This window comes from Microcaecilia unicolor, chromosome 6 (genome assembly GCF_901765095.1).
Source record: "Microcaecilia unicolor chromosome 6, aMicUni1.1, whole genome shotgun sequence".
Lineage (NCBI taxonomy): Eukaryota > Metazoa > Chordata > Amphibia > Gymnophiona > Siphonopidae > Microcaecilia > Microcaecilia unicolor.
The window spans coordinates 54456401-54480742 of record NC_044036.1 but is presented as its reverse complement, the minus strand read 5'-3'; the positions used below and the strand labels follow the sequence as shown (position 1 = coordinate 54480742).

Below are 24342 nucleotides of genomic sequence, written 5' to 3'. Positions count from 1 at the left end.
AAATACTTTTACAACAAATAGGAGGAAATATTTTTTTTCATTCAAAGAATAGTTAAGCTTTGAAACTTTGCTGCTAGAGCATGTGGTAATAGCGGTTAACGTATCTGGTTTAAAAACAAGGTTTGGACGAGTTTCTGGGGTAAAAAGTCTATAGCTTGTTTTTGAGATGGACATGGGGGAAGCTGCTTCTTGCACCGGAATTGGTAATGAAACCCTATGGGTTAAATGTTAAAAGATTACCTGGCTCATTCTGGATCTGGTGTGGAGACAGTGAGCAGTGCAGTGAAACTGAGTGGTCTGTCTGCATGCGCTGAGTGTTCCTGAGTGTTCCGCATGCTGATCGGAACTTTCAGGAGAGTGACAAACTGCTCAGGCTGGCAGTTGGGAGGGAGCTGTATTGGTGAGAACATGTTACTAGGGAAAGACAGGAAGAAAGTTGATGCTGGAGATCATCACCTGAAAGAAAAGGCGCCCACCGTTCAAGAGAGCCAGAGAGAGAAAACAAAGAGAGCAGCTAAGTGACTGAAATTAAGTGCACTGAAATTAAGTGCACATAAGAGAAAATAGTAAAGGAAACCTGAACAATAAGTGAGAGAGAACTAAAAGAAGAAAAAAAGAGTAGAGGAAAACTTACATGTTGGGATCCTTGGGGGTCTCCGGGGGTCTGAGGGACAGGAGAGGGGAGACTTTGAAGAGTCTGGTGTTTTGCGGAATTGAATGTACCTAAATGATTTATGTAACTAATATTTCCATATCATCAAGCTGATCAATCCATAGACTGGTGGGTTGTGTCCATCTACCAGCAGGTGGAGATAGAGAGCAAACTTTTGCCTCCCTATATGTGGTCATGTGCTGCCGGAAACTCCTCAGTATGTTCTCTATCTCAGCAGGTGGTGGTCACACACAGCAGCAGCTCTGGCTAGGCCTCCAAGCCTAATTTTTAGGTTTTGTTGAGTGCCTGGGGTTGAGGGCTCTTTTGAGCAAGTGCAAACCTGGTGGTGCCAGGTCCCTCCTTTTCTCCCCCCTCCCGCTGGCTCCGTTAAAAAAAAAAAAAATAAATAAAAAATAAAAAAAAATTTGAACGTCCTTAAAGGCGTTTATTTCGACGTTTATTTAAACGTTTATTGCAGCTACTCACTGGGACACCAGGTCGTTACAGCTCGGAGCGGACAGCAGGTAATTTTTACCTTTTTATAGCGGGCAGGGGGTTCCCCGATTTATCTCCACGTGGCATATGGCGTCGGAGGGCGAGGGCGTAAAGAGTCGCTCCCCGGATCGCTTGGGCGCTTCTAGAGGGGATGCGGGGGTCTTAAAAGCCTGATTCGCCCTTGTTGGGTGACAGTTTCGTGGCCGATGAATGTCCCGGTCCTTCCTCCGGCGTGGCGATTTTTACCGCCATAAACGCCCATCCCCGCTCCTCGCCTCCGCCATCTTGGCCGGCCACGCGGCTCGGACGGCTTCTTCTTGGGCTGCCCTTGAGGTTGGAGACATTAATGCCATGAACGCCCTTAATTTGGGCGACGGCACAAAAGCGGCTAAAGTTGAGCGCCGTTCTTCCCGCGCGGCTCCTTCGCGGAGTGTCGCGCCGGATGCCATTTTGGATGCGCAGCATGTCTCTCCCCCGCTCTTGCGAGCGCCGGTTGAGGGTGCGTCTAGGGCTGTTGCCCAGGCTGCGGAAGTACACAGTCTGGGGGGTTTCTCCCCCGAGTTTGTTTTGCTGCTGCATCAGGCCTTCCTTATGCAAAACGCTGCCCCTGCTCCCTCGTCTGGTAAAGAGGTTGAGGTTCCCAGAGGTAAACGCCCTCGGGTTGATTCCAGGCCTTGGAGGACTTTGTCTCCTCCGATGTAGATGAGGGCAGCGTATCTGAGGTCTCCCAACGGTCCTTTGCGGATTCCTTGGAGGAGACGGATCCCCGCTCGGATGGAGCGGATGACCCCTCTGCAGCGCGGCTTTTTAGCTCAGAGGATTTGTCCAACCTGTTGGTACAGGCCATGGACACTTTGAAGATTTCCTCTCCGGAGGACGTCTCTCCCTCAGCCCCTGTTGGCTCTGCCATTATGCTGGGGATGAAGCGCCCGCCTAGAACCTTCCACGTGCATGATGCCATGCACACCTTAATTGCGGCTCAATGGGATGTCCCGGAAGCGAGCCTTAAAGTGGCTAGGGCTATGTCCCGCCTCTATCCTTTGACTGAAGGTGAACGTGAGGCCTATCTGTGGCCTACCGTGGATTCTTTAATCACTGCGGTGACTAAGAAAACGGCGTTGCCGGTGGAAGGTGGCACGGCCCTAAAGGACGCCCAAGACAGAAGATTGGAGGCGGCCTTAAGGTCGTCCTTTGAGGCAGCTGCTTTAAGTTTGCAGGCCTCAATTTGCGGCTCCTATGTGGCCAGGGCGTGCCTGACTATGGTGCAGCGGGCTTTCCCCTCGGATCTTTCCTTGAGGGCTGATTGGCCGGCCCTGGAATCGGGCTTAGCCTATTTGGCAGACTTGCTGTATGATGTCTTGAGGGCCTCAGCGAAAGGCATGGCTCAGACAATCTCTGCGCGGCGGTGGCTTTGGCTGAAACATTGGTCTGCTGACCACGCCTCTAAATCCCGCCTGGCTAGATTGCCTTTTAAAGGCAAGCTGCTCTTTGGGGTCGAGCTGGACAAAATCGTGACCGATCTCGGCACGTCTAAGGGCAAGAAGTTACCAGAGGTCAGGGCTCGGGCTAGTACTCGCCCTGGTACCTCCAGAGGACGGTTTCAGGAAGCCCGTCGGTACCGCCCGGGCAGGTCGGGCTCCTCTGCCCCCTCTTCCTTCAAGAGGAACTTCTCCCCCAAGCAGCATTCCTTTCGCAGAGACCGCTGTCCCGGAGGTGCTCCCTCCGGTCCTCCCCCAGGGTCTCGTACCCAATGACGGGGCCTTGGTCCACGCCCCAGTGCAGATTGGAGGACGGCTGTCCTCGTTTATGGGCGAGTGGACCACAATAACTTCAGACGCTTGGGCGCTGGAAGTCATCAGAGACGGCTACAAGCTAGAGTTCTGCCGACCCTTAAAAGCCGGGTTTGTACTCTCTCCCTGCAAGTCTCCGGTCAAAGCTGTGGTAGTGCAGCAGACCTTGAACAATCTGATCCGCCTGGGGGCGGTCGTTCCGGTGCCAGAAAATCAGCTTGGCAAGGGATGTTACTCCTTTTTCTTTGTGATACCAAAGAAAGGAGGTTCTGTACGGCCTATCCTCGACCTCAAATGGGTCAATTGGGCCTTGAAAGTTCGGCACTTTCGCATGGAGACCCTCCGCTCTGTTATAGCGGCAGTGAAGGCAGGAGATTTCCTGGTATCCTTGGACATCAAGGAAGCGTACTTGCATATTCCCATCTGGCCTCCTCATCAACGCTTTCTGCGTTTTGCAGTACTGGGCCGACACTTCCAGTTCAGAGCCCTCCCGTTCGGGTTGGCTACTTCTCCGCGGACCTTCTCCAAAGTAATGGTGGTCTTCGCGGCCTTCCTGAGGAAGGAAGGAGTTCAAGTCCATCCTTATCTGGACGACTGGTTGATCCAAGCCCCCTCTTATGCAGAGTGCGGCAAAGCTGTGAACCGGGTGGTTGCTCTTTTGAGCTCCCTGGGGTGGATCATCAACTGGGAGTAAAGCCAGCTGCGCCCGACTCAGTCCCTGGAGTATCTGGGAGTTCGATTCGACACCCAAGTGGGCAGAGTGTTCCTGCCAGACAATCGGATTGTCAAGTTTCAGGCTCAGGTGGACTAGTTCCTAGTAGCCTCTCCTATTCGGGCTTGGGACTACGTGCAGCTGTTGGGCTCTATGACGGCCACGATGGAAGTAGTGCCCTGGGCTGGGCTCATATGAGACCACTACAACAATCTCTGCTGCTGCGCTGGACTCCGATGTCGGAGGATTATGCTGTGCGCCTTCCCTTGGACCCAGCAGTGCGCAAGGCGCTGAGCTGGTGGACGCAGACAGACAAGTTGTCTGCAGGAATGCCTCTGGTGACCCCGGAGTGGATTGTCGTCACGACAGACGCCTCTTTGATGGGCTGGGGAGCCCACTGCTTGGGAAGGATAGCGCAGGGGCTCTGGTCTCCTGCAGAGGCAAGTGGTCTATCAACCTCCTGGAACTCGGAGCCATTCGGTTGGTGTTGTTGGAGTTCATCCCGGTACTGGTGTTGAAGCCTGTACGGGTCCTGTCGGACAATGCCACGGCTGTGGCCTATGTCAACCGCCAGGGAGGTACCAAGAGCGCCCCTCTAGCCAAGGAGGCCATGAATCTATGCCAGTGGACGGAAGCGAACCTGGAGCAGCTGTCAGCGGCCCACATTGCCGGAGTCATGAATGTCAAGGCGGACTTTCTCAGTCGCCATACCTTGGAGCCCGGAGAGTGGCAGCTATCTGCTCAGGCGTTCTTGGGCATCACGAAGCGCTGGGGCCAGCCGAGCCTAGATCTGATGGCGTCATCGGCCAATTGCCAAGTGCCGCGCTTTTTCAGCAGAGGACGGGACCCTCTATCCCTGGGAGTAGATGCTCTTCTCCAACGGTGGCCGACACAAGAGCTTCTCTATGTGTTCCCGCCCTGGCCCATGTTGGGCAGGGTGCTAGACCGGGTGGCAAAGCATCCCGGCAGGGTAATCCTGGTGGGTCCGGATTGGCCCAGACGTCCCTGGTATGCGGACTTGATCAGGCTCTCAGTCGGCGATCCTCTGCGGCTGCCAGTGGAGCAGGGCCTGTTACATCAGGATCCCGTGGTGATGGAGGATCCCTCCCCCTTTGGTCTTACGGCCTGGCTATTGAGCGGCAGCGTCTGAGAAAGAAGGGATTCTCAGACAAGGTCATCGCCACTATGCTGAGAGCGAGGAAGCACTCTACTTCTACTCTACTCCAGGGTTTGGCGTATCTTTGCAGCGTGGTGTGAAGCAGGCTCACTTTCTCCCTTCACTGCTCCAATTTCTTCAGTGTTGGCGTTCCTGCAAGAAGGTCTGGACAAAGGCCTGTCGCTCAGTTCCCTGAAAGTTCAGGTAGCGGCTCTGGCTTGCTTCAGGGGCCGCCTGAAGGGTGCTTCCCTGGCTTCGCAGCCAGATGTGGTGCGCTTTCTCAAGGGAGTTAATCACCTGCGCCCTCCTCTGCACTCAGTGGTGCCTGCGTGGAATCTCAACCTGGTGCTAAGAGCATTGCAGAAGCCGCCTTTTGAACCCTTGTCGAGGGCATCTCTGAAAGACCTGACGTTGAAAGCAGTCTTTTTGGTGGCTATCACTTCAGCCAGAAGAGTTTCCGAGCTCCAGGCACTCTCAGGTCGAGAGCCTTTTCTGCAGTTCACTGAGGCAGGAGTGTCTATTCGCACAGTGCCTTCCTTTCTGCCCAAGATTGTTTTTCGCTTCCATGTGAATCAGCAGCTCTGTCTCCCATCCTTTCGTAGGGAGGTCTACCCAGAGGAATACTCTGCTCTCAATTTCTGGATGTGAGACGAGTCATCATCAGATGCTTGGAAGTGACCAATGTTTTCCTGAAATCGGATCATCTGTTTGTCCTGTTTACAGGTCCTCGTAAGAGTCTGCAGGATTCTAAGCCTACAGTGGCAAGATGGGCGAGGAAGCCATTGCAGCGGCTTAGGTGGCCGCGGGGAAGGCCCATACCTTTGCCAGGCATTACCGCTTGACTGTGGCTGCTCGGGCGGAGGCCCGGTTTGGAGCTTCAGTGTTGCGGTCAGGGATTTCTATGTCCCGCCCTGGGTGAGTACTGCTTCGGTACATCCCACCAGTCTATGGATTGATCAGCTTGATGATATGGAAGGTAAAATTATGTATCATACCTGATAATTTTCTTTCCATTAATCATAGCTGATCAATCCATAGCCCCTCCCAGATATCTGTACTGTTTATATTCTGGTTGAATTTTAGGTTCAAGTTTAGCCTTCAGTTACTTCAGGAGGACTTCGTGTTCAAGTTCTTCTTTCACTTGGATTCTTCAAGAGTTGAGACGAGTTTGTGTTACAGTGAGCTGCTGCATTCCTCTCCCCTCCGTTTTACGGGGCTGGATTGAGATTTAAATTCTGCCGGCACTCCCTCTCGCTTCGTGCGGCTGTAGGGCAGCTTTGTACCCCTCCCGCTTCGGCGGTGGTAGGGTCAGTCAGCTCCTCCCGCGGTTGCGGTTGCAGGATAAGCCAGATCCCCCCGCATCGGCGGGTGTGGTGTCCCTCCCCCGCTCCGCGGGGATGAGCTGGACGGATTCCCCTCCCCCACTTGTGTGGGGATAAGCTGGGTTAATTCCCCTCCCCCGTTTCGGCGGTGGTGAGCTGGGCAGAGTGTCCCTTCGTGGGTGTAATTCTCTAAGTGCTGAGTCCTGCGGATGGAGCTTTGATATCGACATACTGAGGAGTTTCCGGCAGCACATGACCACATATAGGGAGGCAAAAGTTTGCTCTCTATCTCCACCTGCTGGTAGATGGACACAACCCACCAGTCTATGGATTGATCAGCTATGATTAATGGAAAGAAAATTATCAGGTATGATACATAATTTTACCTTATACTTATCTGAGGATGCTCTCAATGTTTCTAGAGACTAAACTGATTTGTGTTGCAAACCTGTAATTGAAATACATATGTTAAATTTGCAAGTTGGTAAAATTTCATTAGCATTTAAATATAATTCAACTAATAAATATTTCCTTTTTGTTAAACTCCCTGATTGGTGTTGTCATTTTGGGGGAACAGTGTCATATTTGGTACCATCATTGTAATACCTTGCTCTGCCACCAGGGGGTTTACGGTAGCATGGATTGCTGCTACTAATTGAGTTTCTTCCAGGTACTTATGACTTGGATCGGCCACTGTTGGACGCAGGATACTGGGCTAGACAGAATATTAGTCTGACCCAGTATGGCTATTCCTATGCTTTTATGTTAGAGATTGGTGTAGTGAAAAAGTTAAGAAGACAAGAGGAGAGAAAAAACGTCAAATTGAAAGCAGACCCGGGAAAGAGAGTTAAGAGAAATAGCAAATCAGTAAACGGAGACCGGGATCTACAAGATGAGAAAAATGTAAATGGCCAGACAACAAAGAAAAAAAGTATCCTGACTGAGGAAGGTGACCTCTGAAAGCTAGTTAAAAATGTATTCCAATAAAGTATGACCTTATTTTCATTCTAAATTAGAATTTTATTTTTGTCACCTTTTATCTTCTGTATTTTTTCTTTAATTTTTATTAATGTTAATTTAGAGAGTGTTAATATATTTTTGAAATTTACACCTGCCAATTTTTTTTATTTGCCCAGTACAGAGGGACATGCATCACTGTTTCTCTGGTGTTGCACTCTATGCAGAGTCTGGCTTCCTGGGGCCCTGTAGGTGCGCTAAAAACACTAACGCACCTACACTTAGCGTTGCATAACCATGTAGGCGCCTATAGGGATATTGTAGGCACGAACATGGTTAATGCACGTTAAAAACGTTAACATGCCGATAATGCTGCTTAGTAAACAGGGCCCCTAATGGTTTAGTTTAAAATTTTGTCCACATATTTTTATTTTGTGGTACTTATTCAATACTTATTCTTTGTGAGAAAGACCAGGTATTTTATTGGCATTGAATATCTGTGTAGGATTGATGTATACTAATCTGGTTTGTTTAGTTTTCCTAATAAGTATATTGAAGTACTATCCATTGCAGTGTTTACTGTGCAGTCTTTTCCTAGGTAGGCCCTTGTGTGACTCCTGGAAGTTAGTGCAATTGTAGTATAGCAGAATTGCTTTATAGGTCCTGAATGACTTTTGTTATGGTGTATTTTTTTTTTTTTTTTGGTATTCACAATATGCCTGGTACTTGAGTTTAAGATTTGGATTTTGCTTTTTCAGTAATAGCTCAAGGTGAGTAGTTATTGGACTTTAAAGAATTTAGATGCAGTTATTGTAGATTTGTAATCTTTTTTTTTTTTTTTTTTTTTTAATGCACAGTAACCTAAGAGGAGGTTATCGGTCAGCCCCCCCCCCCCCCCCCGATGTGGACTAAAGCCGGCATTGCTTTTCTTTAGGAAAGTTTTCCCTGAATATTTTCTTTGTAAATTTTGGCATTTTCTTGACAAAGTTCTCTTTGTAGTGAAATTTGTAATCTTTATAAATAAAAAAACAAAACGCATGTATGTTAGAATCTGAGGACATAGCGTAGGTGCACATTTTAATGTTAAATGTATGATAACTCAAACATACCCACTGGAGCAGGGATGGGCAAACCTTTTAGCCTCAGATCACATTGAGGGCCTTAATTGCAGAGAAGGGTGCAAGTGGGTGTCTGAGAATCCCTGATGGATCTGAGTCATGGGATGGAGAGATGGAAGTCTAAAGAGCAGAAATATAGAGATTCTGCAGTCTCCTCCTTTCCATAATTTCCACTTCCCCCTTCAAGCACATTACACTGTTCCTGGTCCACGAGAACCCATATTCTTCTCACCTCCTGTTTTCTTCTTTTTCTTCTCCCTGTTCCGTGTTCCAGTGCTGGGAGGCGGTGAAGTTCTCTGCCTCCTGCCATAAGGTTAATTGGTCTTTTAGCATTGTGCGGTGCTCTGTACTAGGAGCCTAGTACAGTTCAAAACGATGATCAGTGAACTGTGTGGGAGGGGAGTACGAACAGCTAGAGAAGCTGCAGAGAAGTGAGAGGGACAGAAGAGAGCAGTGGGCGGAAACAAAACAAACAGGGACTGGTTTCATTGGCTGTATTAAAATTGCTTTCAGGCCACAGTTTGGAGTGTGTATGTTTTTCAATAATATTAAGCACTGATGTTTGTACCTACTTGATGAATACCTACTTGATTTGGTGTGTATGGTGAGGAGGAGTTTAGGTATTCAGATATGTTTTTTTTTTTTTTTCTGAACGTGCTGCCTCACATTGTTTACTTAAATATCAGTCTTACACTGTTAACAGGGTACGTGTCTGGACTGCAAAGTCAGAGGACCAAATCTTTGGGCATGTCTAGAGGTAAGCAGATTGCAATGGTCTGTGTGACATTATACAGAGGTTGAACATAGTTGGTGCCTAATGTTTTTGCTTTTTATTATTTACAGAATGGATGTTCTTACGTTGGCTGTGGAGAATCTTATGTGGATCATAGTACTGTACATTCCCAAGTATGTATTATCTTTTACATTTATTTGTGATGATTTAAAACCCTTTAAGCATCGGGGTGATTCATATTTTTCCTTCTGTTTGAATTCCTCTTCTGCTTTTTTTGTCATATAAAGCTGTCCATACATTTAAATTTTTTTTTTTGGGTGTAACACTGTAGTTCTTAAGACTATTGTAGGTTAGTACTTTGGTTAGGTTCAGGATCTAGTGTCATTAAAGTGAAGAACTAGTGGTTCATACAAAATTGTGGTATTTTGGCCATTCTGAATGGTGTGTGTTGATGTAGTATTACAGAAGTGTTTCTGTATCATTTCATTTTATGAACTTATGCTAAGGTGAAACAGCTCTTGATAGGCATATCTAGTACAAGATTCTTAGAAACTATAGTTGAAGAGAGGTGCAGTAAATGCTAGACTGAAATTACCCAAGGGACTGATGCTCAAAACTCGTCGGTAATAGCCACGTCAAGGCTGAACTTACCTAACATAGTAAGTGATGGCAGATCAAGACCTGAATGGTCCATGCAGTCTGCTGTACAGTCACATTCTCAATTCTAGATTTAAAAATGAACGTGATGTGTGCTTGATTATGTTTTTTCTTTGTTGTTTCTGGGACATAGACCGTAGAAGTCTGCCTGGTTCTGTCCTTATGTTACAACTACTGGAGTTGCCATTAAAGCCTATCCGAATCCATCTTGTCATTTGCGGGACACAGACCTTAATTCTGCCAGGCACTGTCCTCACGTTCCAAATTATTGGAGTTTGTTCAAAGCTCTTTCCAACCCATCCTAAACCATATTGCTATATGCAGGACTCAGACCGTACAAGCCAGCCCAGCACCAGCCTTAGTTGATACAGCCAGAGTTGCCGTCTGAGCACCACTTGACATGCAAACACATACAGTGGGGGAAATAAGTATTTGATCCCTTGCTGATTTTGTAAGTTTGCCCACTGACAAAGACATGAGCAGCCCATAATTGAAGGGTAGGTTATTGGTAACAGTGAGAGATAGCACATCACAAATTAAATCCGGAAAATCACATTGTGGAAAGTATATGAATTTATTTGCATTCTGCAGAGGGAAATAAGTATTTAATCCCTCTGGCAAACAAGACCTAATACTTGGTGGCAAAACCCTTGTTGGCAAGCACAGCGGTCAGACGTCTTCTGTAGTTGATGATGAGGTTTGCACACATGTCAGGAGGAATTTTGGTCCACTCCTCTTTGCAGATCATCTCTAAATCATTAAGAGTTCTGGGCTGTCGCTTGGCAACTCGCAGCTTCAGCTCCCTCCATAAGTTTTCAATGGGATTAAGGTCTGGTGACTGGCTAGGCCACTCCATGACCCTAATGTGCTTCTTCCTGAGCCACTCCTTTGTTGCCTTGGCTGTATGTTTTGGGTCATTGTCGTGCTGGAAGACCCAGCCACGACCCATTTTTAAGGCCCTGGCGGAGGGAAGGAGGTTGTCACTCAGAATTGTACGGTACATGGCCCCATCCATTCTCCCATTGATGCGGTGAAGTAGTCCTGTGCCCTTAGCAGAGAAACACCCCCAAAACATAACATTTCCACCTCCATGCTTGACAGTGGGGACGGTGTTCTTTGGGTCATAGGCAGCATTTCTCTTCCTCCAAACACGGCGAGTTGAGTTCATGCCAAAGAGCTCAATTTTTGTCTCATCTGACCACAGCACCTTCTCCCAATCACTCTCGGCATCATCCAGGTGTTCACTGGCAAACTTCAGACGGGCCGTCACATGTGCCTTCCGGAGCAGGGGACCTTGCGGGCACTGCAGGATTGCAATCCGTTATGTCGTAATGTGTTACCAATGGTTTTCGTGGTGACAGTGGTCCCAGCTGCCTTGAGATCATTGACAAGTTCCCCCCTTGTAGTTGTAGGCTGATTTCTAACCTTCCTCATGATCAAGGATACCCCACGAGGTGAGATTTTGCGTGGAGCCCCAGATCTTTGTCGATTGACAGTCATTTTGTACTTCTTCCATTTTCTTACTATGGCACCAACAGTTGTCTCCTTCTCGCCCAGCGTCTTACTGATGGTTTTGTAGCCCATTCCAGCCTTGTGCAGGTGTATGATCTTGTCCCTGACATCCTTAGACAGCTCCTTGCTCTTGGCCATTTTGTAGAGGTTAGAGTCTGACTGATTCACTGAGTCTGTGGACAGGTGTCTTTCATACAGGTCACCATTGCCGACAGCTGTCTGTCATGCAGGTAACGAGTTGATTTGGAGCATCTACCTGGTCTGTAGGGGCCAGATCTCTTACTGGTTGGTGGGGGATCAAATACTTATTTCCCTCTGCAGAATGCAAATAAATTCATATACTTTCCACAATGTGATTTTCCGGATTTAATTTGTGATGTGCTATCTCTCACTGTTACCAATAACCTACCCTTCAATTATGGGCTGCTCATGTCTTTGTCAGTGGGCAAACTTACAAAATCAGCAAGGGATCAAATACTTATTTCCCCCACTGTATGCAACTCTTAAGTTTTGTTTTTTTATACCATTCATTTTCTAATAGTGATCCTCTGTGTTCATTCCACGCGTTTTTGAATTCTGCCACAGTTTTTATTCACTACCTTCGGGAAGGCATTCCGGGCATCAACCACTCTCTCCTTGAAAAATAATTTTCTGACTTTACTCCTAAGTCTACCCCGCAAACCTCAGTTCATGTCCTCTAATTTTACCATTTTCCCTTTTCTGGAAAATATCTATTTCTATATTATACCTTTCAAGTATTTAAATATCTGTATCATAACTCCCCTGTCCCTTCTCTCCTCTAGAGTATATATATTCAGGTCTTCCAGTCTCTTCTCATATATCTTTTTGGCGTAATCCCCATATCATTTTTGTTGTCTTACATCTTTAGCAAGATACGGCCTCCAAAACTGAACACAATACTCCAGGTGGGGCCTCGCCAACGACTTGTAAAGGGGCATCAACACCTCTCTCTATACAGCCTATCATCCTTCTGGCAATAGCCACTGCCTTGTCACACTGTTTCGTCTCTTTCAGATTCTCAGATACTATCACCCCAAGGTTCCTCTCTGTCTGTGCATATCGGCCTCTCACCGCCTAACACATACATCTGCCGTGGACTTCTGCTCCCTAAGTGCATCACTCTGCACTTCTTTGCATTGAATTTTAATTGCCAAATATTAGACCATTCTTCTAACTTTTGAAGATCCTTTTTCATGTTTTCCACTCCCTCCGGAGTGTCCATTCTGTTACAAATCTTGGTATCATCCGTAAAAAGGCAAACCTTACCTTCTAACCCTTCATCAATGTTGCTCACAAATATATTGAATAGAATCGGCCCCAGCACCGATCCTTGAGGCACTCCTCACCTTTCCTTCCTCCGAGTGAATTCCATTAACCACATCCCTCTGGTGTCTGTCTGACAACCAGTTCTTAATCCACTTCACCACTTAGGGTCCTTACCTTAGCCTGTCAAGTTTATTCAAGAGCCTCCAATGATGGAGGAAGTGACATCACCGGGTAGCATGGCTGTAAGTGCTTAGCTCCCGCTCACTCACAGCGTTTTTGTGCGATCCCCCGGGGCATCAAGTAGAGGAGGCGGAGGGCCGGATTGAGAAGCATGCAGAGGCAATGGGGTCCCTGGATAGACAACGGATGTTCGCACTGAACAGCAGCAGTTAGCGGATACATTGGAAGATTTGGAGAACCGAAGTCGGCGAAATAACTTGCGATTTCATGGCCTCCCAGAGACCCCAACTTATCAGGACTGTGAGTTAGTGGTTCAGCGGTTGGTCAGTTCACTGCTGTCTGAGGCTGGGTCGCCGGTTGCCCCAGATACTGTTTTGCTAGTAAGGTCTCATAGAGCTCTGGGACCGGCACGGAATAATCTTTCCAAGGATATTATTGCTTGCTTCCAAGATTTTAAGCTGAAAGAATGAGTTCTTAAAGCAGCTCGCCAAGTTCATGATTTTAAATGGGACTCATCCTGTAGAGATATACCAGGATTTAGCATCAGCTACTTTGAAACTTCGGGCTGACCTAAAACCAGTTACCGCCAGGCTCCGTGAGATGGGCATTCAATACCAGTGGAGACACCAATTTGCACTTGTTTTCTATAAGGAAGGTCGTATGCATCAGACTAAATCTCTTTCAGAAGCTCATGAGGTTCTTTCGGAAGGAGACTTGGCAGCGACACCTTCAAGTTCGGGTATGGCGAGGCCTGTCTCTGCCTTGAAATCTCAGCCTAAGTGGCAGTGTGTGGCGAAGGGGAATAAACGTTTACAACGCCAGCAATCAGCTAACCGCCTTACTTAAGGTTTGACTTGGAAGACCAGTTGAAGACGTGTGTTATGCAAAAGTTGAGGGGCTCCTTTTGGGGCCACTGCTAATGTATATTTGGTTCAGCTGTTGGTAGTATTTCTGGTGGTTACATTTGCACTTTGTTTGGGACTATTGATCTTAGGGAGCTGGGGGGGATCTGGCACGGTTTTGTGTTATAACTTTGCAATTTGTTGCTCTGTTGTGGTTGGACATATGTTATCCATGAAAGTTTCTTTATTATGCTGGTGTGGGTGTAAAGGTCTCATTCCTTTTTATTGGGCACCTCTTCATATATGGAGGGGGTGTTCTGGATTTGTTTGGGGAGGGTGGGTGGGAGGGGAGAGGGGGGGTTTTGGGAGATGTGTGTAATAGCTGTGAGGGATAGTTTAAGTGGTCTGGTGGGTAATTGCGGGGATAGGGGCCCTGGGAGAGGGAGGGGGAGGATTGGGGTTAATAGGAAGCTTAATATTCTTTAAATCTACATAAATGTCCACGGTATCGTTAATGCTCCTTAATGCCAGGGGATTGAATACTCCTATGAAGAGACAGTTATTCTTTCGGGAGTTAATTCACTTGAAGGTAGATATTGCCCTGGTACAGGAAATGCATCTGAAAGCAGCGCACAAGCGATTGTCTTCATTGTAAATATATCCACATTTATTCTTTGCCTCAAATTGTGATAATACAAAAACCCGGGGGGTTATGATGATAGTGTTTAATGACTCTAGAGCCTGGGAAATTTCTAAAGTTATTCGAGATAAGAGTGGCCGGTATCTATTGATAACTTTCTCCTTGGGGGGGTCAGAAATATACCTTAGTTAATATATATGGTCCAAATGTGGATTATGAGGAGTTCTTTTAACGGTTTGAATCAAATGCTCTTGTATCATAATGAAGGTACCCTTTTGGTGGGAGGTGACTTTAATGTTAACCCTTCCTTGATAACTCTGCTGTGGTGGTTCAATATGCTAATCGAGAGAGGATGCGTTTACAGGCTTTTGCTACTCAATGGCAATTAGTAGATTTATGGCGTTACTTCAGTCCTACTTTAAGGGATTATATATTTTTCATCAGTGCATAACTCCTATTCTTGTATTGATTTTTGTCTCTGAGAAGTGTCGCTCCTCCTGTTGGTATCAGCTCATTGAATTGAGTCTCGTACTTGGTCTGATCATGCCCCGGTTTTCCTAGCATTGGGTCCCTTGGCCCCTCCCCAATGGCGTTTGGATGATGCCTTTCTATCTGATACGACATATGTTTCGCAGATTGAAAATCACATTAAGGATTATGTGCTTTTTAATGATAAAGGGGAGGTTTCTCGGGGCACTCTGTGGGATGGTTCTTCGAGGTCACTTTATAGCATTAAAAGCTCACATCCACAGAGAGTGGCTTTTGGAAGAGAAGGCACTCCGTGAGCGCTTAGCTGGGGTAGAGTGACAACTCTGCCGTCAACGACCTCCTCTGCAACCCCAGCTTTTAGAGCAGGCACATAAAATCAGGGTGCAGTTTCATGAGCTACAGGCGGATATCTCTGAACAACTTCAGAAACTGCGTCAACAATACTGAGTTTAGTAACAAATGTAAGCTTTTGGCTCAGACTTAAAACAACAGAAGTGTCGGGCGCAACTGCTGAGTCTTAAGGATGATGGTGGAGAGGTACATTCAGAGCTGGATCAGCTGCAGTCTCTTTTTAGACAATATTATACGCAGTTATATGCTGCTGATGTTGACCCTTCTGAGACCTTAATAGAATCTTATCTAAATCATATTAATATGCCCAAATTATCTGAGGGCGCTCAGGGGGCATTATCTCAGCCTATAACTTTACATACGATTTCTAATGCGATTAAGGCATTAGCTCCTAGCAAGGCTCCGGGACCTGATGGCTTTACTAACAAATTCTATAAAGTATTTGGTAAATGGTTGGCTCCACTGTTATTACGCGCATTTAATTCTTTCAATGATGGTCAGTCGGTCCCGGAGACTTAGAATTTAGCGCATATAACAGTTTGACTAAGGATCCGCAGTTGTGTAGCTCCTATAGGCCTATTTCTTTGTTGGGAGTTGATTATAAAATCTTTACCAAGATCTTGGCCTCCCGATTGCAACGACACCTACCGTCTTTGATACAGGAAGATCAAGGCGGGGTTTGTGCAGGGGAGTCAGACCTTCGATAATATTCGTAGAGCTCTTCATCTTGTATATCAATCTCATGCCATGGGTTCCTCCCTGTGTTTGTTGTCGTTGGATGCAGAGAAGGTATTGATCAGGTGCATTGGCCCTTCTTATTTGCGGTCTTGGAGAGATTTGGTGTGTTTGGCCAGTTTTTGTATTGGATTAAGCTCATTTGTAACTCCTTGGGCTTCGGTTCAGGTCAATGCTCATTGTCTGTTGCTCTTCTGAGAGGTACGAGGCAGGGATGTGCCTTATTCCCCTTATTATTTGCATTGACTATTGAACCTTTAGCTCTTGTTATTCGTGCACACCCGAAAATTATGGGGCCTATATGTGGTGGGATTGAGACCAAGCTTTTGCTTTTTGCTGATGATGTACTCCTTACCTTGGTAAATCCGATCGTCTCGTTTCCAGAACTTCTATTGGTTTTACAGAAATATGGGGTGGTTTCTGGGTTTAAAATAAATATGAGCATTAAGGCTGCACATACGAGTTCGGCGGATAATATTATGGGGTCAATGTAATCACTATAATGCTCAGATGAAGTTGATGTTGAGTTGACAGATACTTGTTTACACTGTTGTATGCCAAGTAGGATAGGGCAGAGATAAGATACAAACTTGATGGCAATCTCTACTAATCGGTTATAATTGAAAACGTATTGGATGTCTGAATGCATGTAGCTCTTGCATGACATTGTGTATTTGGAATTGTCATCAATAAAAATGTTGAACTCTAAATATGAGCAAATCAGAAGCCCTTATGTCAGTCTTCCTAATTCTCAAGTGGTGTGCTTATAATCGAGCTATGCGTGTCGATGGGCTACACGTTTTATACGATATTTAGGGGTAAATTTAACTCTGAGTTTGGAGGGTCTTTATGAGGCTAATTTCCCTGATAAAGTGTGGGAATTGTTCCTAGAATTGGATAGGTGGGAGGGTTTGACACTTTCTTGGCTTGGGCGTATTAGTGCTGTTAAAATGATTATGCTTCCCAAACTGCTATCTGTTCTTGGCTCTCCCTATTTCTTTACCAGAAAAGTTTTTTTCGGGGCCTACAGAAGCGTTTTTTTTTTCTTTCATCTGGAGGCGGAGGCCGCCACGGGTGCGTCGTGCGGTTATGTATCAATTGCGAGCGCAGGGGGGAATGGGTGTCCTATGCTTTTTTTTTTTCTTACCAAGCAGCGCAGTTTCACATTTTGGCTGATATGGCTAAAAGGTTCTTCTAAGATTTAGAAATCTTTGGAGCAGTCATGGTGGAGCCGTATCCTCTGAGGGCTATTCCGTGGCTGACGGGCACTTCTTGAGGGATATTGTTAAGAATGCTCCTCCTCTGTTAGGCGGGCCTCTCTCTCTGGAACAAATGTCGGGATCATTTTTTTCTGGGTCGGTTGTACTTTCTAAATATGTTCGGTTTGCTCCACGTTTTACCCCGGGTTTGGTGGATTCTTGTTATCACTCATGGGGGGGTCTGGGCCTTTGTACACTTGGTCAGATATGAGAAGAAGGGGAACTATTATCTTTCAGTAAGCTCTGTGAGGAATATGGTCTCTCAGTTCTTAATATTTTTCAATATGGCCAGCTTCGCAATTTTATTTTGCGTAACGCAAAGGGGGCGTTGTCTTGTGGAAACTTGTTTGGAGCGCGTGATGGCTAGTGGGGGGGGGGGGGAGGAGAGGATATATAGGGCCCTTCTTTCACGCACTCAACCTATCCATTATTATATTTTGAAATGGGAAAGGGCATTGGGTGTTTCTTATGATTGTTAGGTGGGAAAGAATGTTTAAATGGCTGCTTAAAATGCCTGTATCTAGTGGTTTGGTGGAAAATGGATATAAAATCCTTTATTGCTGGTAATATACACCCCAGCGTCTGGCCAAGATGTTCCAGTTGGGATCAGCTCAGTGCTGGCGCCAGTGTGGTCAGATTCGGGATATGGTTCATATTTGGTGGTCTTGACCTCATGCTCAAAAGTTTTGGACTATGGTTTTGAAACTAATTTACAGTGTAACTAAGACATCGTATCCTATGCGAATGGACCATTGTCTTCATTTTAAACCAGCAGCAGCGAAGGAACATGTTTACCGGTTGGTCACCCATATGTTGGTGGCCAGCAAGCTTGTTCTGGCTGCGGCATGGAAGCAGCTGACACTTCCTGGCCTTCAGATGATTCTCCGCAAATTGGATTATGTTCATTTGATGTCCAAGTTAACAGCAATGCGCAATGGCTCTATCCTGAAATACCATCAGATTTGGAACTTTTATATACAGTGGACTGCCAGTCCCGATTCCTCATTGTTTACGGCTTAATGGTTGGCTTTGGGGGGGGGGGGGGGGGGGGGGGGGGGAGGGGAGGTTATTATGGTTTGTTCTATTGAATGTGTTATGCATAGATGTTCTGTAATTGCTGAGGAGTGGCCTAGTGGTTAGAGTGGTGGACTTTGGTCCTGAGGAACTGGGTTCGATTCCCACTGCAGGCACAGGCAGCTCCTTGTGACTCTGGGCAAGTCACTTAACCCTCCATTGCCCCAGGTACAAATAAGTATCTAAGCCGCATTGAGCCTGCCATGAGTGGGAAAGCGCAGGGTACAAAAAAATAATAATAATATGCTGTTATATGAAGGATCTGTATGCTTTTCTTCTAATATAGCAAAATTTGAAAAAAAAAAAAAAGCCTCATGAGGAACTGTGTCAAAGGCTTTGCTGAAATCTAAATATATTACGTCTAGCGCACATCTTCGATCCAATTCGCTGGTCAATCAGGTTCATTTTGCACGATTTACCTTTGGTAAAACCATGTTGTCTCAGATCTTGTAATCTATTGGATTCTAGGAAATTCACAATCTATTCCTTCAGCATCACTTCTATTACTTTTTCCAATAATCGCGATTCTCCAATACCACGGAACCTCCCCCGTCTCCATAGATTTATTAAACAAATCTTTGAGGATCCGCCAGATCCTCTTTGAGCTCCCTTAGTATCCTTAGGTGGATCCTGTCTAGTCCCATGGCTTTGTCAACCTTTACATTTTCAAGTAGTTCATAAACACTTTCTTCCGTGAATGGTGCTATATCCACTCCATTCTCATATGTACCTTTGCCAGTCAATTGTGATCCTTTTACAGGATTTTCTTCCGTGAACACAGAATAGAAGCATTTGTTTAGCATGTTTGCTTTTTCCTCCTCATTATCCACATAGCGGTTCACAGCATCTTTCAGTCTCGCAATTCCATTTTTAGTCTTCCTCCTTTTACTAATATACCAGAAAAAATTCTTGTCACCCCTACTTACATTTCTAGCCGTTTGTTTTTCCGCTTGCGCTTTCACAAGATGTGTATTCCTCATGGTTTCTTTCAGTTTCATCCGGTATTCTGCTCTGTGTTCCTCTTTTTGGAGTTTTTCTGTATTTCATGAACTCCAAATCTTTAGCCTTTTATTTTCTCAGCCAATTGCTTGGAGAACCATTTTGGTTTCCTTTTTCTCTTGCTTTTATTTACTCTCCTTACATAAAGTTTAGTAGGAATAGCAATTGATGCAAATGAGATGCATGGAAAGGCTGCATGCAGTTCGGTAGGGAAAGCACCTGACACATGTGCAGAACAGTCTTGCGGTAAGTGTCGATGTTCTGCGCATGCCTAGGCTTAAAAAATGGCAACAACTGCTTTTTGGACCCTGCCATAAAGGCACACGTCATATGCGCACTAGATTGCTTAATGCTACATGATGCCATAGCTTAAGGAATTTCCGAGAGCGTTTTCAGCATTTATTCCATAAGAGTCTTGGTGAACTGAAAGTAGCACAATAATATAACTAAAGCTGGCTATATGAAATACTCTGATTTGAAAGCTTTTTATTGAACAATTTGTGCTTTATTTTAGTGAGCTTAACTAGGTATCTCGAACCCCTGGTTGCTTTGCATGGCCTGAGGAGGAATTGGTTAGTTCCCTGTGTTCAGTACATAAAATAACTGTTTTCAACCCATTATCTGTGCTGCTGTTTATGATCTCTTCTAACCCCCCCCCCCCCCTTGGTGCCAACCATCTTAGTTGTGGTACATTGAATTATTTCTCCAAAGATGGGCAGTGGCCACATGGGAAAGATTCCCTTAGTTTTTCATCTCTGATTAGCTTTGCCTGTGCATCAGCAGTACTATCACACGGACCTCATTCTTGAGTGGTTCCCCCCCCCCCCCCCACTTTATTTATTTATTTATTGCCTTTGTATCCCACGTTTTCCCACCTCTTTGCAGGCTCAATATGGCTTACAATACATCATGGATACTGGAAATGAGAAGAAGATATACATTTGGTTTTGCAGAAGGATTTGGGGTTACATGGTCATGAAGTACAAGATAGTGGTATTACAGAAGACATTACTAGACCTTAAAATACTTTGTGGATCCATTAAGACATCTTCCCCTTAGTGGCTTTTTCTTCTAAGAAACAATCATTTTTGCATGTGGGTTGCTTACTACTTCTACTACTACTTAGCATTTCTATAGCGCTGCTAGGGTAACGCAGCGCTGTACAAGTTTAAACATGGGGAAGGACAGTCCCTGCTCAAGAGAGCTTACAATCTAAAGGTAACAAACTATGTAGTCAGTGTAGGTATCATGAATGGGGAAGGTGGTTAGGCGCCAAAAGCAAGGGAGAAGAGATGGGCTTTGAGTAAGGACTTGAAAATGGGCAGGGAGGGCGCATGTCGTATGGGCTCGGGAAGTCTGTTCCAGGCATAAGGTGATGCGAGGCAGAAGGGGCGGAGTCTGGAGTTAGCAGTGGTGGAGAAGGATACAGATAGGAGTGATTTGTCCTGAGAGCGGAGGTTATGGGTGGGAACATATGGGGAGAGGAGGGTAGAGAGGTAATGGGGGGCTGCAGATTGAGTGCACTTGAAGGTCAATAGGAGAAGCTTGAACTGTATACGGTAGCGGATCGGGAGCCAGTGAAGCGACTTGAGGAGAGGGGTGATATGAGAGTATCGGTTCACGCGGTAGATAAGACGTGCGGCGGAAGTTTGGACAGATTGAAGGGGGGATAGGTGACTAAGTGGGAGGCCAGTGAGGAGAAGGTTGCAATAGTCAAGACGAGAGGTAACTAGCGAGTGGACGAGGGTTCGGGTGGTCTGTTCAGAGAGGAATGGGCGAATTTTGCTAATATTATAGAGGAAGAAGCGACAGGTCTTAGTTGCGCACAGAAAACAGAATATGACCAGATTTGCGTGCACAGCTTAGGTCACAATATATAGAATTTGGGGGAAAATGCTTAAAAGGTTCTGGTTTTCATTATTGCAAATATGTTTACTCTCTCTTGTCTGAAAACCATTTTCTTTGTGGAACTGGGACCTGGATGTAGATCTTGCCTAAGACCTGTCCTATCAGGCAGTTAAAGCACACCGTAGCTGTTAGATATAGAGGAAGGTAATTGGAATAAGATGTCTTTTGTTGTTGTTGCAATTTTAAAAATAATCCAAGGTATAAACACTCAAAAAGAAATAGATTAAAGAAAACAAGGCAGAAGCTAATATATATAAGGCAATACAGTCCACAACACTGTGAGGAGGAATACAAGTGAAATTTAAGAAGAAAATAAGATAACTGTGTCAAATCATAGCACTGATATCCTTTTACACAAAAGCAGAAAGTAAAGTAACACACTCCAGAAAAAATATAAATGACTTTGAATCATGGATAACTACCCTAACCGGAGAGCTAGATATAGGTCTCTTGTCACTTAGAAAAGCTGAAAGCTGCTAGAGTTCAAAGAAAACATATTGCACTGGTTTCTATTTAATAATGCATTTACAGGGATATTTAAAACAAACAAAAAAAGGACTCCCAACTGGAGCACTGCTGGCTTAAGAAGGAGGAAGTTATTCTTTCTCCTTTGAGTCTTCTTTTTGGTTAAATCTGGAAAAATCATGACTTGACAGTCCAAGAAGGGAATATCTTTTTTTTTTTTTGTGAAGAGCTTTAACAACCATTCATGATCAGATGGCAAAGCCAGTGAAACTATCAAAGTAGCTGAAGTCTTCAATAACTCGGATACATTTAGTAAGTCATTCTCAGTATCAGGGGCAAAGCCCATAGCCTGGGCACCTTGCACAAATTCCTTCTTAGCCAGTGGTACATAATAGAGGCATTGGTTCTTGCAGTACAAGTTAACTTTATAATTCCCTAATCGAGGGGCTAGATGACAGAAGTAGTGTTTGGAGGCATAAAAAGGACTTCTATGTCTGGGTGAGCATTTTCAAGGGCTTAATGACAGTGTACTGGAGCATTATCCAAAATCAGCAAAACCTTGAAGGTGATGCTTTTGCGTTGGAGATAGCGTTCAGCTTCAGAGATGAAACAGTTGTTGACCCAATCCTAGAATATTTTGGATGTCATCCAAGCTTTGCAGTTCCATCTGTAATAGGCTGGCGTGCAGTTCGGGTTCTTTCCTTTAAGTGCACAAGGATTTTGTGTTTTGTAGACCATGAGAGGCTTGCATTTGAAATTGCCCTTGGCATTGGCAAACAAGAGAAGGGTGGCACAGTTTTTAAATGATTTAAAAGCCAGGTGCTTTGGCTGCCCTTTTTATTATATGTCTATTTCCCAGTCTGTTTGTAAAACAAACTAGTCTCATCAAAGTTGAAGACCTGTTCAGACGCATAATCTTTTTTCTTCTATCTCACTTAGCAGGCATTTTTTAAATTCTCCTCAGCTTCGTTGTCAGTGGAACCCACCTCACTTGAAAACTTTACGTTTTTAAGTGCGTATCGACAGAACTAGCAAAAGTGGGTTTCATGTTTTCCTGGGTATGTGTCCAGGAAAATCCGCCAGAGGCGGAGAACTCAAACGCCCCATGGAAAATTACAGGAGTGTGAAGAGAAAAAGTGGGAGGTTGACCATGGATACCAAAGACTGGCCCTGTTTGATGTGTTCATAAATTTATTTGGCTTTCATCTTCACAACGATGCTATCCACTGTGCTTTTTTTATTGTCCGCTATTTGTATAATTCACAAATTTAGCCGCTTTTCCATTGACTGATCATGAACCGCGGATGGATTTTTTTTAGCATTTTCTGGTGCAGCCTCATGAACAGACTGGCGAATATCTTCCTCCTCTAGCTGGATGTATCTGATTGTTGATTCATTAACGTTGAACTCGCAGCCAACAGCAGTAACAGACATGCCAGAATGAAGCTTGTCTAAAATACGTATTTTATCACTAAAATAAATTACAGATTTCTTGCGCTTATGAATGCTAGCTTGAGACTCTCTTGCAGGATGCTTAGGTGCCGTTTTCAGTTCTTATCTATCTATCTATCTATCTATCTATCTATCTATCTATCTATCTAGCATGATGACCACTTTCCTAGTAAACTAGTTCAACCAGTGACTCTACCCCTTTCAGTTCTGATATGACCATCGAAGCGAAAGAAAGAACTTGTTTTAAAATGTGCACGTCCACAAATAGCCAGGAATGCAGAGTGAAAGGTGATTTGTTGGTTACATATACATGTCTGTGAATATGCAAAATCGCAAATTTTGAACATGCAAATAGCGAGAATACACTGTATATCCGACCTGCTAATTATCTAGATCTTGGTTTTCACTTCTGGTCCTCAAAGGCTGCCAATGGATCGGGTTTTCAGGATACCTGTAATATGCATGAGAGAGGTTTGCATCCCTACCATCTCCACTGAATGCAAATCTGTTCCATTCAGATTCATTATGTTGACATTGCAAGTAGTACACTATGCTGTGTATGTGCACTTACTGCTATAATTGTCTTTTACCTATGTCGGGTTTATTCTTGATGTACACCACCTTGGGTGAATTTCTCCAAAAAGGCGGTAAATCCAAATAAATAAGGGTATCCTGAAAATTTAAATTAATCTATTGGTGGCCATTGAGGACTAGGAGTGAAGGGTCTTAAATTTTTTTTTACTGTTACTTAAGAAACCTTATTAGACACTAGTCGTCATGTATGTTTTGTGCATGGTAGTGGTTAGAAAATCAAGCACATTGTGTTTGTGTGTTTTTTTCCAAAGCTAATACCTATTATGAGAATGTCTTATAGTAGAAATGGGAAAAAAAAGTATGTTCTCTGCAACTATTCACAGATGCCAATACATTAAAAAGCTTTTGATATCATGAGTTCTTTGGCATAATGATGTCGTGTATTAACTTGGCAGCTGTGGCAAAAAAACGTGTGGACCACTATGTTGAAAAGTTGGCAAATCAAATGGGGTACTGACGGTGTTTCACATCTTCATCTTCAGGTCAAACAGGGACGGCAATGAGAGGGAAAGTGTGAGATGAACAGAGGTGCTGATGTTTGATCAGAATGCTTGCTTTTTTCAAATTAAAAGCTTTTTTTTTAATGGAATGACGTGCATAGTAGAGCTTGTAACACTATTGTTGGCCTCTGAAGATTTAGAGCAATAAATATGCTGCTGCTACCTTTTATGTATATATGCCCATCTTGTTAATAATAAGCTTTGTGTAGATCTGAAATGGAGTGCTTTTGGAGAGATTTTGGCAATCGCTTTGACCTGATTTCTTGAATTAGCCTATGAAATTGCTTAATTTAAATAGCCACCTTCCTGCGGTTCAGTTTTCTGTATCTTGGTCCTGTTTGACAAAATCTTATTAGAATACCAGATTCATCAGTACCATTGGCAAATTTATATGAACCTCCATAAATTTGGGGAAAATTGGTCTTTAAAGCCACAGGGCCCCCTCAGTTTTCTTGCTGCCTCC

The 24342-nt window shown here is 44.8% G+C and overlaps 1 protein-coding gene across 8 annotated transcripts in view; it reads left to right on the top strand.

Moving 5' to 3' along the window:
* USP33 (ubiquitin specific peptidase 33) overlaps window positions 1-24342 on the top strand; it is a 165951-nt gene that overhangs the window by 20379 nt on the left and 121230 nt on the right. For all 8 annotated transcript variants that reach the window (XM_030208095.1, XM_030208091.1, XM_030208098.1 and 5 more), the window contains exons 3-4: window positions 8906-8959; window positions 9046-9108. In XM_030208095.1, coding sequence (XP_030063955.1) covers window positions 8906-8959; window positions 9046-9108 — 117 coding nt within the window. The remainder of the gene's footprint in view (window positions 1-8905; window positions 8960-9045; window positions 9109-24342) is intronic.